The following is a 16433-nucleotide window of genomic DNA, read 5'->3' as shown; positions in this document are numbered from 1 at the left end:
ATCTGTAACATTCACCGACAATGTAACCCACACTTTGAGCGCTCAGGTCTCGTAGACAGGCAGACGGAGAGACCAGACCGTACTCATCTGTAACATTCACCGACAATGTAACCCACACTTTGAGCGCTCAGGTCTCGTAGACAGGCAGACGGAGAGACCAGACCGTACTCATCTGTAACATTCACCGACAATGTAACCCACACTTTGAGCGCTCAGGTCTCGTAGACAGGCAGACGGAGAGACCAGACCGTACTCATCTGTAACATTCACCGACAATGTAACCCACACTTTGAGCGCTCAGGTCTCGTAGACAGGCAGACGGAGAGACCAGACCGTACTCATCTGTAACATTCACCGACAATGTAACCCACACTTTGAGCGCTCAGGTCTCGTAGACAGGCAGACGGAGAGACCAGACCGTACTCATCTGTAACATTCACTGACAATGTAACCCACACTTTGAGCGCTCAGGTCTCGTAGACAGGCAGACGGAGAGACCAGACCGTACTCATCTGTGGACAATAAATATAACAAGGGAAAGACTGTAAAGAGGTCTTAACCCATGTAGGGGCTAAAATATAAATAGAACATAAATAAGGACAAGGTACGTAACATTAATTCAATAAACTGTAAAAAACTTAACAAATTTTACTTGCCACCAAGGTATCTGTAAAGGGGCTAATTTGGCAGCTGTTATAATAATGATAAATACAAATTAAATAATAAAATTAATATATATTAACAACTATCAATAATCGGAATAGATAAACTTAACACAATACTATATTTTGTTTATATCAGCGACGTTGCTTTCAGAAAACATAGAAGTGTTTGAGTTGCCGTCTCGTCATCACAAAGGATATCGTTCAACGAAGCCGGCAGATTCGAGTTGCGCCTATGTACCGAGTAGCGAGGGCAGTCAACAAGCATATGTTCAACTGTAATAACAGTGTCGCATGTGTCGCAGACCGGAGGATCATCTCTACTCATGAGGAAGCCATGTGTGAGAAGCGTGTGGGCCAGCCGCAGGCGACACAACACAACCTCCTCACGACGACTCGGGCGGTTCCGCTGTTTTCCCAGAGTCCAACGCAGTCTTTAATAAGCCCGTAACTTGTTGTTGACGACGACTGCCCGCCAATCGCTATTCCATTTGGCTTTCAGTTTGCCCTTCACTACCGGGGTAATGTCGGAAAGAAATCATCCGTGCGGTGTAAGGCTGGAGTTGTAATGCTTCCTTAGCTCCTCTATCTATCTGCCAGCTCGTTTCCGGATACTCCAATGTGACCAGTACCCAGACAAGAAAGACAGCAACACCTTCGACTGAAGGGAAGACAAAGAATGCCATATTTCGCGGATGATGATGTGTTTGGAATACATATCGCTGATGGCTTGTATACCACTAAGGGAGTCGCTGCAGATAACCAATTATTTTAGTCATAGGAAATGTTATATTTAGGGCCTTTTGGATGGCTGTTAATTCGGCCGTGAAAATGGAAGAGTTCGTTGGGGAGAACGGAATCCGTATCGTCTTACCCCCAGTGACGAAAGCACATCCAGTTCTACAACGTTCCTTTGACCCGTCAGTATAAGTGCAACATCGCAAGGTGCGAGGCTGCCTAGTATTTGACGGAATTCTTGTTGGTAGACTGTTTTTCTGGAGTGGAGACTTTTTTAAACCTAGAGAGATTTAAAATAGTTTGTAGGCATTGAGAACGCTCCAGGGTGGGATATCACATTGATGAACGACTTTAAACTGGTAAATCGTTTAGGCCTATTTCATAAGCGTAGGATTTGGCCCTAACGCCTAAGGGTGAAGGAAGATTTGGTCTCGCTAGGAAAGAATTATAGAGTGGATTTCGCAGGACCGGTTCAAGACGCAGGGTTTTCTGGCTTCCCTGAAAGAGCGTGAACATAGTTTTAGGGACAGTTGTTGTCGTCTAATGAGAAAGAGGGGGTTCTCCCCGTTTCTGCGAGAAGACTGTTAATAGGAGAAGATCGAAAAGCTCCAGTGGCCAGTCTTAAAGCAGAATTATGGACTGGGTCAAGCATTTTGAGAGCACTGGGTCTTGCGGACCCATATGCTTGACATCCATAATTCTAGACAGGAAACGGATGGTGGCTTTTGTAGAACCTGAGCATGCATGTCCTGTCAGCCCCCCATTTTGTTCCGCTTAAAGCTCTCAGTATGTTCAAGCGTTGTTCACGCATCGATCTTTTAGTCTTTCAGGTGAGGCACCCAAGTTAGCCGGGTATCAAATGTGAGACCCAGGAATCTGATATTGTCACAAGTAGTGCTTCTCAGACCCAGCAAAGAGAGCGTTGGCTGCTCAACGATACGCATTCTGGAGAAAACGATTGCTTTTGTTTTAGGTGGCGAGAAAGAAAAACCCGTCACTCCCGCACCACAGCTCAAGCCTGTTGATGGTAAGCTGTAAAGCTCTCTCCCCCACCGCTAGCCTCTTTGTAGAGATGTAAAATAGAGAAATCATCTACAAACAAAGAACAGCGCACAGGTGGGGTAACGCAGGACGATATGTTATTGATTGCAATGGCAAACAGAGTGCAGCTTAGAACGCTACCGTTGTGGAATACCATTTTCCAGCGTGAAGGAATCGGAAATGGGTTGTCCCAAGTTTGACCTGTATGGTTCTTTTCCGACAAGAAGCCCTGTATGAAAGAAACCATGTGGCCCCCTACACCCCAAGATATTAAAGCATTTAATATCCCCCTTCTCCAAGCTTTGTCATAAGCCTTCAAAATGTCGAAGAATACCGCGATCAACTGTTTTCTTTCAATAAAAGAATTCAGGATTGCCGATTCCAAGGCAAGTAGATGGTCACTTGTAGACCGGCCTTGTCGGAATCCGCACTGAGAAGGTGAAAGAAGATTAATTTTTCTCCAGAAACCAAACAAGGCGTCTGTTGACATGGCCTTTCGAATACTTAGCAGAGACTGCTAGTAAGCGAAATTGGTCTATAGGCTCCTGGAGAAGTTCTATCTTGGCCCGGTTTTTGAGAGAGCGATAATGTGTGAGCGTCGCCAAGAATTAGGGAATGTGTTTTCTAAATATATTCAATTATATAATTTCAGAAGATCTTGTTTTCCATCCTCCGTCAGGTTTTCCGCAACATGGCATAATGTATGTTTATCGGGACCTGGAGCAGAAATTGATGTCGCCTTTAGTGATGAATCAAGTTCATCAATGGTAAAGGGAAGGTTTAAAGGAGAGTTGTTAGTATTAATATTTAAATTTAGAGGATGTCTTTCTGTATTTGTTTTTGAAATTTTGAAACTCCCCTATTGTAAGATGACGTTTTTGAAATTTCCGCAAAATGTGAGCCGAGTAAATTGGAAACTGTCAAGGGATCAGTTTACCACATCGGTACCATTTTTCAGAGCAATAAGAGAAGGTGGGGAGGTCTTGCAGCAAACAGATCGAAGCTTCCTCCAAACATCAGATGCAGGAGTTTGTTCGTTTTATTAGATCTGTGTAGTCCAGCCAGGACTGCCGCCGTCTCTGTCTAAAAACCTGTCTTGCTTTTGCCCGTGCTCTTCTGTACCTACTTAAAATTTTCTTCATTCGTTGATCTGTTTAACTGTCTTAAACATTTTCGACGTTCCTTTAGAGCCGCCGAACATTCTTCAGACCACCAAGAAACCTGGCGTTTTGGTTTGGATGGTTGAACCTGAGGAATTTTGGAATGCTTCGCTCTGCGGATGTTATAATATTAGATGTAAATAATTCAGTGGCTGTATTTATGTCGTTTAATTCTATATTAGTAGTTTGAGAAACTATGTCCTTTTTGTACTCGTTCCAGTCAGCCCTCTTAATTTTTCCACCTGGGACACCTGCCTTCGAAGACGGAAAGGATTGAAAAGCCACGGCAATGGGCGCATGGTCACTCCCCGACAGGTCGGGAAGTACGGACCAATGCACTCGAGTTGCCACGACCGGACTGCAGATTGACAGGTCGATTGCCGACCATATGCCAGTCCTAGGGCACATGTAAGTGGCCGACTCGTCATTGAGAACGACCGCTGCCACTTCATCCCACAATCCCGCAACCATATTACCCCCCCGATCAGAATGGTTGGAACCCCAAGAGCGATGGTGTGCATTGAAATCACCAACCATCAAGAAAGGAGAAGGGAGTTGGCTATACAGATCACGTAGATCATCAAGAGATAAATCAAAATGGGAAGGTGGAATATATATGGAGCAGATGGTTAATTTAAAAGGAACATCAATTGATACTGCTACTGCCTGGAGGTTTGTGACGATGTTCAAGGCTCTAGCATTAACAGAAGAATCTGCTAGAATAGCCACACCTCCACAGGCAATTTGTTGTGATGATATAGGCGAAAGATGTCATAACCATTTTGTTTGAAATGAGTAAGAGGAGACAATTTAGTCTCTTGTAGGCAAATAAATTTAGGTTTTTCTTGTCTTTATAAGTAGTTTTTAAGTCTTCAAAGTGGCTTCTCAAACCATTAATATTCCATTGTAACAGCATTTTATATTATATTATATATTTTATTTTTGTGCTAGTTCATCGTAATTTTTTTTCTTTGCTTAGATACAGGACGGAAGTTACCATGAACAGTTTTGGAACTCTGTCTGCATCTCCAAAGGATCCTCAATCATATCATCATCAAGTGATAATTGTAGAGGATCTGGACGAGGATGAGTTAGTCTTTTTTACTAGGGATTTTGATCTATTTTCTGATTTTGTTTCTATGTTCTTTTTAGGTTTGTCGGTGAGTTTTTTCCTCTCTTCCAAAGATAAGGTGGATTTCGTATTTTGTGTTGCACCTTATCTCTGAAAGTAGAAGTAGCTGTTGGGCGAGCTTGAGTCTGTGTGTTGGACTTAATATGGGTGCGTGTGGACTGCTTGGGAAGGCTTACTGGTGGATGCCAACGGATTGTTGTCCGGTACCGGCTGCAAGCTGTTTAACCAAAGCAGCAACCTGCTCTGTTAATTTGAGAACCATACCCTCTAAAGCAGTACATGACGGGCACTGTGCGGATTGGACTGGGGCTGAAGCAGCTTCGGAGTATGAGACTCCCTTTTTAGGGGTTGGAGCGATTCTTCTCTCCTATACTCTTTACGGGCTTCGTTAAAGGAAAGTTTGTCTATAGTAACTATCTTCAAAACTTCCTTTTCCTCTAAGTAAACTTTGGCATTCCTTAGAGGTCGCCGCGTGTTTACCCATTGCAGTTCACGCATCTGACGTCGTTCTTGCATCCGTCTTCTTGGTGGCCTTCATCGCCGCAACGGGAACATGTCTCGGGTCCCGAGCACGTCTTAGTAGTAGAGTGCCCGAAATCTCTGACAACGGTAACACGCTGCGGATTTTTGAAGTAGGGCCTTACCGTCAAGGATAAGTATCCAGCCTTAATAGTTTTTTGGGGGTTGTGGGAAATGCAAAGGTCAGAATTAGACCAGGAGTAGGGACCTTTCTCCCATTCTCCGTCCGAAGCATTCTGACCACATCGGTTACCATTTCACACTGCAGCTCGTCCTTGATTTCTTCCTCACTACACTCCCATCAGGTCACGACAGAAGACGATCCCCTTGGATGGTGTGTTCAGTGAGGAGTGCGGTTGAACGACGACTTCCACCTGATCGAAAAACTCGTCATCTGAAGGAATTTTTTTGGCTTGGATGTGGTTCGCAGCCTCCACCAACATAGTTCCATTCCTCAATTTGCTCACAGCTTTAGGTTGACCGCCTGAGGAAACAAACGCTTTGTTAATAAGGAAAGGACTAACCTTCGTTAGAGTTTTGCCCTCATCCTTGTGACTAACGATTAGATATAGTGGAGTTGGAACGTTCATATTTTCAGCTCTTACTTTTTCTTCCACTCCACTTTCCCTTTGTTTTACATACGATTCATTTTCAGAATCCGACAACTGTCGCTTTTTCTCTGGATCGTTGTCTCTTTCTCCGAATTCTTGCCCTAAGGGTGGGGTGGTTTGAGTATCCATAGATAAGGTCACCAGCGCATCGTGTTTAGTAGTACGGGCCGATTCACCGGGAGCGGGCATGCCCTCGGTGTGTCCCACAAACCGTAGCTTGGGGGACAACCCTAACCTCAGTTCCCCGAGGCCCGGTTTCCATCGATTACCAAGTCGGGAATACGCGCACAACTTGGACTCGCACGTGGCAACAGGGGCTCCGACACCCCTGCCTACTGAACACTTCCTGACCAAGGACCGAAGTGGCTGGCTTCTGAACCAGCACATGACTTACGCCTCGGCAGAGACAAGCTCACATCAGCTCTCACCGACACCAGTAGGGCACCTAGTGCCGGCTTAAGCACTCCCCAGCGAGCCATGTACTAGAACGGTCAGAGGACGGGTACTTAAAAGACCCTGGAGGGGGATTTGGTAGGAATTAGGAAATGGTTAGGTGGGAAGAGGCAGTTTAACGTCATAAAAAAAAAAAAAAAAAAAAAAAAAAAAAAACTCTGTATGAATGGTAGTCAATCTTACATTATTTCAAATTTTTATCACAAATATGTTTCCCTAAATATGTAATATAAAGGTAGTGCACACTCTGGAATAAAGGTATCAACCAAGAGTACACTTTGTTTTTTAATTTTTGCGGGACATATGTGCTTTTGCAGTTTAAACTTTCTGTGCTCATAACACAGTGGATCAATTTGAAAAATCACTGAACAATATTGTTTCTTTAGCATAGACTGAACAGCCAGGCTGAACAGATTGATTGGTTTAAGCTTCAGCCAATCATGATGAAGCTTCGTACCCTTCCGTAATTTACTTGCAGAAGTGAATTACTGTTCCTGCTAACCTATAATGAATTATTAAAACCCCAATATGTTTTTGTAACGACCCGAACCCAATATTAACAATAATTCAAGAAATTATGCTTTATTTGGTTATATTAAAATTTCATTCATTTAGTAAAATTTAACTAAAGACATAATAATTGTAAAGTGTACAGCACTGTTGAGGAGGTCAGCAGTAAGACTGCTGACAATGCAGAGTCAGCACCTGCGTGTGCTGGAAAGCAGTCTAGTTCAGGCCTCAGACTCGTAGACATGTAACTCTCTGTCGCCCTATTTTAAAACTTTTCTAAATTCTTTCAATAATGTAATTCAATACTTTATATCATTCAGAAGTGCTCTCCCCTTTTTAACCAATGTAAATTGTGTGATTTTTATAAATTAATCATTAATAAACAGTGTTTTTAAAATTCAAACGTTGTTGCACAAACTTTATTTCTTTTTCCGGAATCATCCGGTGGTGGCAGCGGATACCAATTAATCCCCAAATTGGTCGCGTTACATTTTTAATCATGGATTTTTATTTTAAACGACAACCTGTCAGTAATAAATAAAAACAACAGTACAAATAAATGAGACATCCATAAGCACAATTTAATTGATTTAAAGCTAATATTATCTAGCAGGCTTGTAGTTGTTTCTTTGTATTTGTAAGGAGATACACCCAAAGGTTACAGTGATAAGAGTGTCTAGCTTGTCACTTGTATTTATTTATGCCATCTTGCTAAATGGTAATAAGGGTAATAAAATGTTTTTAAGTACATTAACTATAACAGACATTGATCCATTTTTGTATGGTACCCGCAGATTACTATTCTATTGTCTGGTACCCGCAGATTACTATTCTTTTGTCTGGTACCCGCAGATTACTATTCTTTTGTCTGGTACCCGCAGATTACTATTATTTTGTCTGGTACCCGCAGATTACTATTCTTTTGTCTGGTACCCGCAGATTACTATTCTTTTGTCTGGTACCCGCAGATTACTATTCTTTTGTCTGGTACCCGCAGATTACTATTCTTTTGTCCGGTACCCGCACATTACTATTCTTTTGTCTGGTACTCGCAGATTACTATTCTTTTGTCTGGTACCCGCAGATTACTATTCTTTTGTCTGGTACCCGCAGATTACTATTCTTTTGTCTGGTACCCGCAGATTACTATTCTTTTGTCTGGTACCCGCAGATTACTATTCTTTTGTCTGGTACCCGCAGATTACTATTCTTTTGTCTGGTACCCGCAGATTACTATTCTTTTGTCTGGTACCCGCAGATTACTATTCTTTTGTCTGGTACCCGCAGATTACTATTCTTTTGTCTGGTACCCGCAGATTACTATTATTTTGTCTGGTACCCGCAGATTACTATTCTTTTGTCTGGTACCCGCAGATTACTATTCTTTTGTCTGGTACCCGCAGATTACTATTCTTTTGTCTGGTACCCGCAGATTACTATTCTTTTGTCTGGTACCCGCAGATTACTATTCTTTTGTCCGGTACCCGCACATTACTATTCTTTTGTCCGGTACCCGCACATTACTATTCTTTTGTCTGGTACTCGCAGATTACTATTCTTTTGTCTGGTACCCGCAGATTACTATTCTTCCATCTGATAACAAACCTTTTTATACAATTCCTATGTATGAAAGGAGCTATTGAAAACACAGCAATTAAACAAAAAAAAATTATATTTAACCCTAAAAGTGCTGATATTCTGTCACCCAATGTCATCGAGCCACCCGGTATTGCTAACACTGTGCTAGGTGAAGTTATGTTGACGTTTATCACAAATGAAACAACATCCACAATTGATATTTCTCAATTAAAAAAACTGCACTATTCATTTATACACATGCCATCTTTATTTTATCCTAAATAATGTCACTAGCAACAGATAATTTTAGCTTTATTTATGGTAAGCTGGAACCGTTGTTTCTAATGGGAAATACTCCTTACACAAGTTATATTCTTGCTTTGTGAACTAAAGATTTTTTGCTTTTTTAATCATAATACAGATCAGAAATATGTAAAATACCAACAAGGACCTTTTTTTTAGCTACAACACTGATGTGTTGAAGTAACTGAAGTAATCTGTCAGATTTGTAAGGGTTTTCAGCCGGCACAAGTAATACATGTTTTCTGTGAATTTTTCTGAAAAACAAATATGCAAGTTGTATATTTTTTATTAGTAATAAAATAATACTTATTTTGTATATTTTGCGATTTTTCTGTGTGAATTCAATAAAGTGCTATGCTGTGTTAAACATGGAAAAAGTAAATAAAACTATTTTCTTTCTAAAAATGCTGTTCATAACTTTTTAACGTGCAACGGTAAGTAATTGTAATTACATTTTTTTTATTCTATAGCTTCTTGAAAAAAATATATAATACATTGAACTTTGTTCATTTTTATGTGCTTATCATTTACTTTCAACATACGCTTGTAAAACTCCATAAACAATGCGTAGCAGTACAGGTGAATATAGTCAGCACTTACAGTGTTAACAAATTACAAGGATGAAATATTAAAAAAAATATTCATTACTGGTGTGATTTCTGAAAGACACTACAATATTGTAACCGACCTGATATTTCAAGCAAGATGAGAGCATGCAGCCACATGAGGTTGTACAGGTTGACAAGAAAGGCAAACAGCTGATCACCAGGGACCAGCTGATTCCAGTCCAGCTGTTGTAGACAACACGTGGCCGCTAGGACCTCCTGCACTCTGGGGGAGGTCGGTAGGTTGTCTAGAGCCCTTGAACTCTTCCACTCAATGACGTCCAGCAGCTTGGAGAGGAGAGAAGATACTTCTTCCGGTACATTCAGGTCTCCTTTTCTTTCACAAGTCTATTGTGAAAATATCAATTAGTAAATATTTTGGGCAGCTTAAAAATGCTTATTATTATTCTAAAAAGCTGGTTATTTAGTATAAAACTTAGTTTCTGACTTTAACCGTTATTTTTAAGACCTCTCATCACGTTTATTTTTGCTCAGATATGCACGCACTATGAAAACCCAAAATTTAAACCACCCCTAGCCATTATAAAAAATTGAGATATATACACTTCTGATGTATGTGTATGATAAACCACATTGCCTAAGTCTTGGATTTTTGTTTTTCATAAACAGAAATTTTCTTTCCAACAACGGAGACATGATTGAAAAGTATATTTTAAGGGATAAGTTTTTGTAGTTAAGGAGGATCTAAAAACAACAAATGATAAAAAACATTAAATTTAAATGTTACTACATTAAATTTAATGTAGTAGTACATTAAACAATTAAAAATCTAATGACATAACAACTTACTCTGATAGCCATTTCACTTCCATCACACTCCTGAATTAACACTCAAAGTGATATTGTCAATCTGTACGATGAACTAGAACCACTTTAAAGTGTTAGCATCCACTATTATATCCTATTTTTTACTGTATTACAAACAAATGGTTTTTTCAGTTTTTGTTTGTTTTGTAAAACGCACAAAAGATTCCTCTATGCACAGTATCCTCTCTATGCACTTACAGAAATGATGTACTCATTCAGAAAATTATGAGAAATATAAGTCAGCTGGTCAGTCATGATGGCGGGGTCAGCTGAATGTCAGATTTGTTTTTTGCTCAAACAGCTTTGGTGCATCATTTACGAGTATCTTATTTAGAATAAAATTTGAAACAATTTCCACACTTCAAAATTTGTATTACAAAATTTAAAAAATTTACCTGACGTAAAAATGTTTAACTCTGCCAGTCAATAAAACTATTTTTCTAAATGAAAAATGGTAAGTATTTTGGTTTTTCTTCACCTTATACAACATGTTTCTCTAAAATTATAAGTATAATACATGATATTGATATTTCTAGTATCGCTGTGCAGCTAGGATTCTTCCGGTAAAGTGTATCAGGCTTCAGATGACTTGCCTTTTTCTGTTAGTGGCGAGAAACACTTCTTATCTCAGGGGGATGCTGCAGACCCGCACTGAGATTAAGGACTGTCGCACTCGCCAGGACGGCATGGTCGAGGTGCCAAAGATCAGACTAGAGATGGGGAAGAATGCATTTGGATACTTAGGCCCCCATATATACAACAGCATCCCTCATAGTCTTAAAGCATATGGATACAGCTCGTTCAAAAATCTTAGACTGACTTTGGAGGAGGAGTGTGCTGCTCCTAAATAATTATTTTCTTTTAATGTATTAGCTATTTTATTGTTTCACATTTTTTATTACTCTTTGAATATATATTTATTTTAGAAACCACTGTAATGTTGAAAATCGCCTCAAATAAAGACATTATATTTTATTTATATTTGAACACATTGTGTTTAAAGCCTAATCTTAAAGAAACCAAGCCATACACTTGAAAATGGGGCCGGAACTTTGAAGTGATATAGATAGCACTTTAAGAGTTAAAGATGAAACAATGGAAATTGGAAAGATTCAACAAATTAACCTTCTGGCAGTTCCAAGCCTCACCTGATGGCAGGAATTGAGAACGATTGTGGCAGATCTCTGTTTCAGCTGTCTAATGCTGATGGATGGTGTGCAGTGAGCCATCACCAGGTGTACCACATTGATCGATATAGGTAACAAGGCTGCCTCTACCTCCAGTGGATCCTTGCCTTCCGAGAACACTAATTCCCCCACCAGAGTGTCCAAGTCGTACTCTAACACTTTGTATTTGGTGCCTGAAAAATTTTGTTTATGTTTCATTACATGATGTAGTTCACACAGCTCAAGGAGGATGCTGAGAATTACCTGAATTTGTTTTAAATTTCAGGGAGTGTCGTAAGATTTTTGCTTTGAACCAAAAATCAGCTGGGTTAAAAGCAAGGAAGATTTATTAAGTTTTTAGGTTTATGTGGTCAGTGTCATAACTAACATCTAAGTTCAAGCTGTGACAAAACATCGCTCACACAAATTAACCCTTTTACCGGCAGAGATATAAGCATTTGGTGCGTAATGACCGCAAAGCGCTAAGACAACTGAATCAAGAATCAAGAACTTTATTTTCCATTAAGTAAACAAGTCACAATAGGCATCGTCAAGAAGTTATAAACAAAATTAAGGTGTCAAGTCCAACATATCACAGTTCATATACTCTTCTGCAGTATAAAATGCTTTCTTCTTAAGCCACTTAGCAATAGTACAACTAAATTTATTACAAGGAAGTGACCTGATGGACATCGGCAGTTTATTGTATAACAAGATTTGTTGATACTTAAAACTATCTAAACACTTATTAAGCCTAACATTAGGTTTAACAAGATCTTTCTTTTGTCTAGTATTGTAATCATGTATTGAATTTGCTTGATTAAAATTACTAATGTTTTTCTTAACATAAATCAGGTTACAGCTAATGTAGATACATGCAAGAGTCATAATATTAAGTTGTTGAAAAGTGTTTCTACATGAAGCCAACATGACTAGTCCGTTTATTATTCTAAGAGCCTTCTTCTGCCAAATAAAGGCTCTTTTTGCTGAACTAGAACCACCCCAAAGACGTATACCATAGCTCAGATGTGCATGAAAAAAGCCAAAGTATATCATGACAAGAACATCCAGATTCACGCAATCCTTCAACTTTCTTAAAAGATAAGTAACTCTGGACAGTTTTTTACAGAGATGATTAACATGTTCGTCCCAACAGAGTTTGCTGTCTAAATGAATACCAAGCAATTTTACAGGTTTGAACAAGTCATAGTCTACATCCGATAAATGGTTCTTTAAAGTAAATATTATTTGTCCAGTCTTAGTATCATTTATTAACAGATCATTAGCAAGAAACCATTGTTTTGCTTGTTTTAATGAATGTTTAAGTTGAATTTTCACATCTAAAATATCCAAACCAGAGTTAGTAATGGTTGTATCATCTGCATATAGAACAGAAAAAGATGAAACATTATAACTAAAATCATTAACAAAAATTAAAAAAAGAAAGGGTCCCAGTACTGAACCTTGTGGTACCCCTGCTGAAACATTTAAAAATTGAGAATCTTTGTCTTGTATACAAACTATTTGTTTTCTATCTGTAAGGTAACTACTCAACAATTGCAGCTCTTTGTCCAAAATTCCATAATATTTTAGCTTTTTTGACAATAGCCATGTGAAACCGTATCAAACGCCTTACTTAAATCAATCATACTTGCTCCTACTACCAGTTTATTTTCAAAACCATTGAGAACAAAGTTTACTATTGCTTCTATTGCATCACTAGTTGAATGGTTAGGTCTAAACCCAAATTGATAGGTGTATAGCAAATTATTATTTACAAAATATTCATAGAGTTGAGCTACAAGACATGACTCAATAATTTTACTTATAATGGGTACAATTGTAATGGGACGATAATTGTCTGGATTTTTTACATCTCCTTTCTTATGAATAGGTGTAATTTTAGATACTTTAAGACAATTTGGGTAAACTCCTTGAGATAAAATTAAATTAACTACATAGGTAAGTGGTACTACAATTACATCAATAATATTTTTTAAAACATAATTTGAAAGGACATACACATCCTCACAACGGGAATTACTCATTTTATTTACAACAGATTTAACAAAAGTTTCATCAATCAGTTTCCATTGAAAACTGCTAGTTGGTTGTGGCTGAGGGGAGTTTGCTAAAAAATCAGAGCAGAGGTTATTATTTGTATTTACTGCCACATTCACAAAAAAATCATTTAAAATATCAGGGCTAATAGGTATTGGTGGCTGTGACATCGGATTCAGATTACATTCAGTTTTTGCAACTTTCCATGCAGCTTTACAACGATTTTTTGAGTTTGAAATCATCTTGCTATTGGCTGCAATTTTGGCCTTTGTAATATCTTGTCTGTAATTTTTTTGAAAATTCTTAAAACGTGCCTTATCTACTAAACTTGAAGTATCCTTCCATTTCTCATACAAAGTTAAAAGTTGATTTCTCATCATACTTAATTCAGGAATAAACCAGTTCCCCTTGTTAATTCTCTTAGGTTTACATTTTACAGATATTTTTGGACAATACATATTAAAATAAACACTTAAAATATTTACAAATGACTTAACAATAACATTTACATTACAATTATTACACACACTGCCCCAGTCAAGATTACTTAGACATTCTTTTAGATTATGTAGTTTTTCAGGGGATATTAATCGTTTGGTACAATTTTCCGTTGTTTTCTTAAAACATTGACTATTTTTTCATGTTTTTGGCAAAATGAAAAATTTTACCCGTAAGCCAGCATGGTCTGATATTAGGTCTTGTTCAAGTAAGGAGGAGTCAAAACTACTACCCCCAAATTTGTGAATACATTGTCCAAACAGGCCAAATCTCTAGTTGCTTTAAAATTAGTTGGAGATAAATTAAAGGATCTAAAAACATCTAAAAAACATTGAACATCTAACCTATGAGTTTCTAAAATATTTACATTAAAATCACCTGTTATAGCAAAATATTTGCAAGATTTAGATACTATATATGACATTAAAACATCTAACTTATTAAAAAAAACCCAAAATCTGAATTTAGAGTTCTATAAACTGACACAATGATAAGATCATAATGTACCAGTTTAATTGCTGAGACTTCACAGATAAAATCAATGCAATACTGGGATAAATCTATTATAAATTACATAAATTGATGACCCACCATGAGTAAGAGGTGGTGTTCTACAGTAACTGGTTGCATATACAAAGTTTTCTGGGACATACAGAGAAATTTCTTGTTTTGTCAGCCAATGCTCATTCAAACAAAGCACATCAGAAGGCTTATTCCTTAAGATAATGTCTAACAAACCAAGTTTTTTGCGCAAAGATCTAATATTTAGTGTAGACACACAGATATTAGAACGTGTTGATGCCTGACTGCTTAGAGTTGAACAATAATTAACATAATTTAAACTTTGGCTAAAAAACTATTATTACTATTTACAATATCTACATTACTGGCTTCGTTAAAAGTTAAGTTATTTACAGAACTAGGTGAGGTGGATGGTAGTGGGGGAAATTCATCCATCGATAGCTGGGAAGGAAGGCACTGATGGATCAATATGTCAGCTCGTGGGTCTGTACCGGATGCCAATAAAATCTGACGCTCACAATCCTGGAGAGAGTTTTCCAACAGCATTTGGGTGCTGCCTCCATTCTCGCTCCTCAGTAATGTAGGCCTACCTTCTGGGGCTGGTGAGCTGACCGGGGCTGGTGAACTGACCGGGGCTGGCACAATATCATCAGGCGATTCACACAAACAAGGTGATCTGCTTGAGCTCCATTTACTCACCTCTCTGCATATCTTCTCAGCAAGCCATCTCTTACCCCATTGATTAAGGTGCATGCCATGGCGGGTATGTAGGTGTCTTTCAGCCTGACTTGCTTCAATCAGTGACACATTTGAGTATTCCTTACTCAGGTCTGCTAGCGCCACATTTGTACTTTGAACCTCTTTATTAAAACATGACCAGCTAGCAAGGTCATATCTATTAGGTAAATTAACAAGCAGAACTTTGTTATTGCGTACATAACTAAGAGTCTCTTTGATACCATGTAACACGTTTTGGGCTTCATTTGCAGCCACGTCATTTGAACCACACAGCACAACTAGAATGTCTTCTCTACTCTTAAGTTCACTCGTTATATTTTCTTTATTTACTATCTGTTTAGTTTTACCTCCAGGCCTAACAAAACCTACACTTTCATATTCCTGTCGACATTTATTAATATGCCACACTAGATTTTTTCCATGGCTATCAGAACATAACAATATTTTTTTCTTCTGATTTTTATAACAAGGGTTCAAAGTTGTTTGTTTAGTCTGATTGCTCTTTTTTATCTTCTTATTTATATAAGTGTCTGCCTGTACTTTCATTTGTACATTATTTCCTTGTATTTCTAAAATGAGAACTTGCGCTAAAACTGAAGAACGCTAATTTGCTGACATCTGTTAAAACGATCATAAATCTACTCATACAATGGCTAGAGCTATAATTTTTGTTTTATTCATCTTTAATTGTTCTACACTTACATATAAAATTTGAAAATGTTATAACTATGATTTTAGTGTAAAAAACAAATGTTTAAAATTAAAAATACTTTTAATTTTAAAACTTAGAAAAATGTACATACATTTTTTTACTATGAGTTAACTCTGTATTGCTGTAATCATAAATATGTTATAAGAATACAACTATAATTTGAAGATAAAATATTGAAAAATATATAAATATAAGAAAAGAAGAACAAAACATGCATTTTTGAAATTTTTTTTTTAATATCAGTAATTTCTGTTATCACAATAACGCCATTTGGGTTCTTACACTGTACATGCCGGTGTTCAATTTAATTTACTATTAAAAATACAGTTTATTACAATAGCATATAACTGTAGCTCTGAAAAAACTAGCTCTTTACTTAAACTTTTTAAATTATAGCATAATTAATTGTATTATGCTATCCCTATAATCCAGAGTTCACAGAAATACTAGTGCAAGTTACCAGTCTAAACACTAAAAAAATTAAAAAAGTAAAAAAAAACAGTATTGAATTGTATTTACAAAAATGTTCACAAACAATGTTAATCACCTGATTAACGCACTTAGCTGATGCAGCAAGGCATACTTGATGTTTATCG

General features: G+C 37.8%; 1 protein-coding gene across 1 annotated transcript in view; it reads right to left on the bottom strand.

Moving 5' to 3' along the window:
- Positions 1-290: 290 nt before the first annotated feature.
- LOC124371935 overlaps positions 291-16433 on the bottom strand; it is a 59128-nt gene continuing 42985 nt past the window's right edge. Inside the window, exons 14-16 of the mRNA XM_046830304.1 lie at positions 11289-11500; positions 9396-9660; positions 291-512 (exon numbers count right to left, since the gene is read on the bottom strand). Of these exons, the coding sequence (XP_046686260.1) occupies positions 424-512; positions 9396-9660; positions 11289-11500 (566 nt within the window). The 3' untranslated portion in view covers positions 291-423. The remainder of the gene's footprint in view (positions 513-9395; positions 9661-11288; positions 11501-16433) is intronic.

This window comes from Homalodisca vitripennis, unplaced genomic scaffold, assembly GCF_021130785.1.
Source record: "Homalodisca vitripennis isolate AUS2020 unplaced genomic scaffold, UT_GWSS_2.1 ScUCBcl_2246;HRSCAF=6801, whole genome shotgun sequence".
In the NCBI taxonomy this organism is placed as follows: domain Eukaryota; kingdom Metazoa; phylum Arthropoda; class Insecta; order Hemiptera; family Cicadellidae; genus Homalodisca; species Homalodisca vitripennis.
The sequence above is the reverse complement of the archived record's forward strand: the minus strand, read 5'-3'. Positions and strand labels throughout refer to the sequence as shown.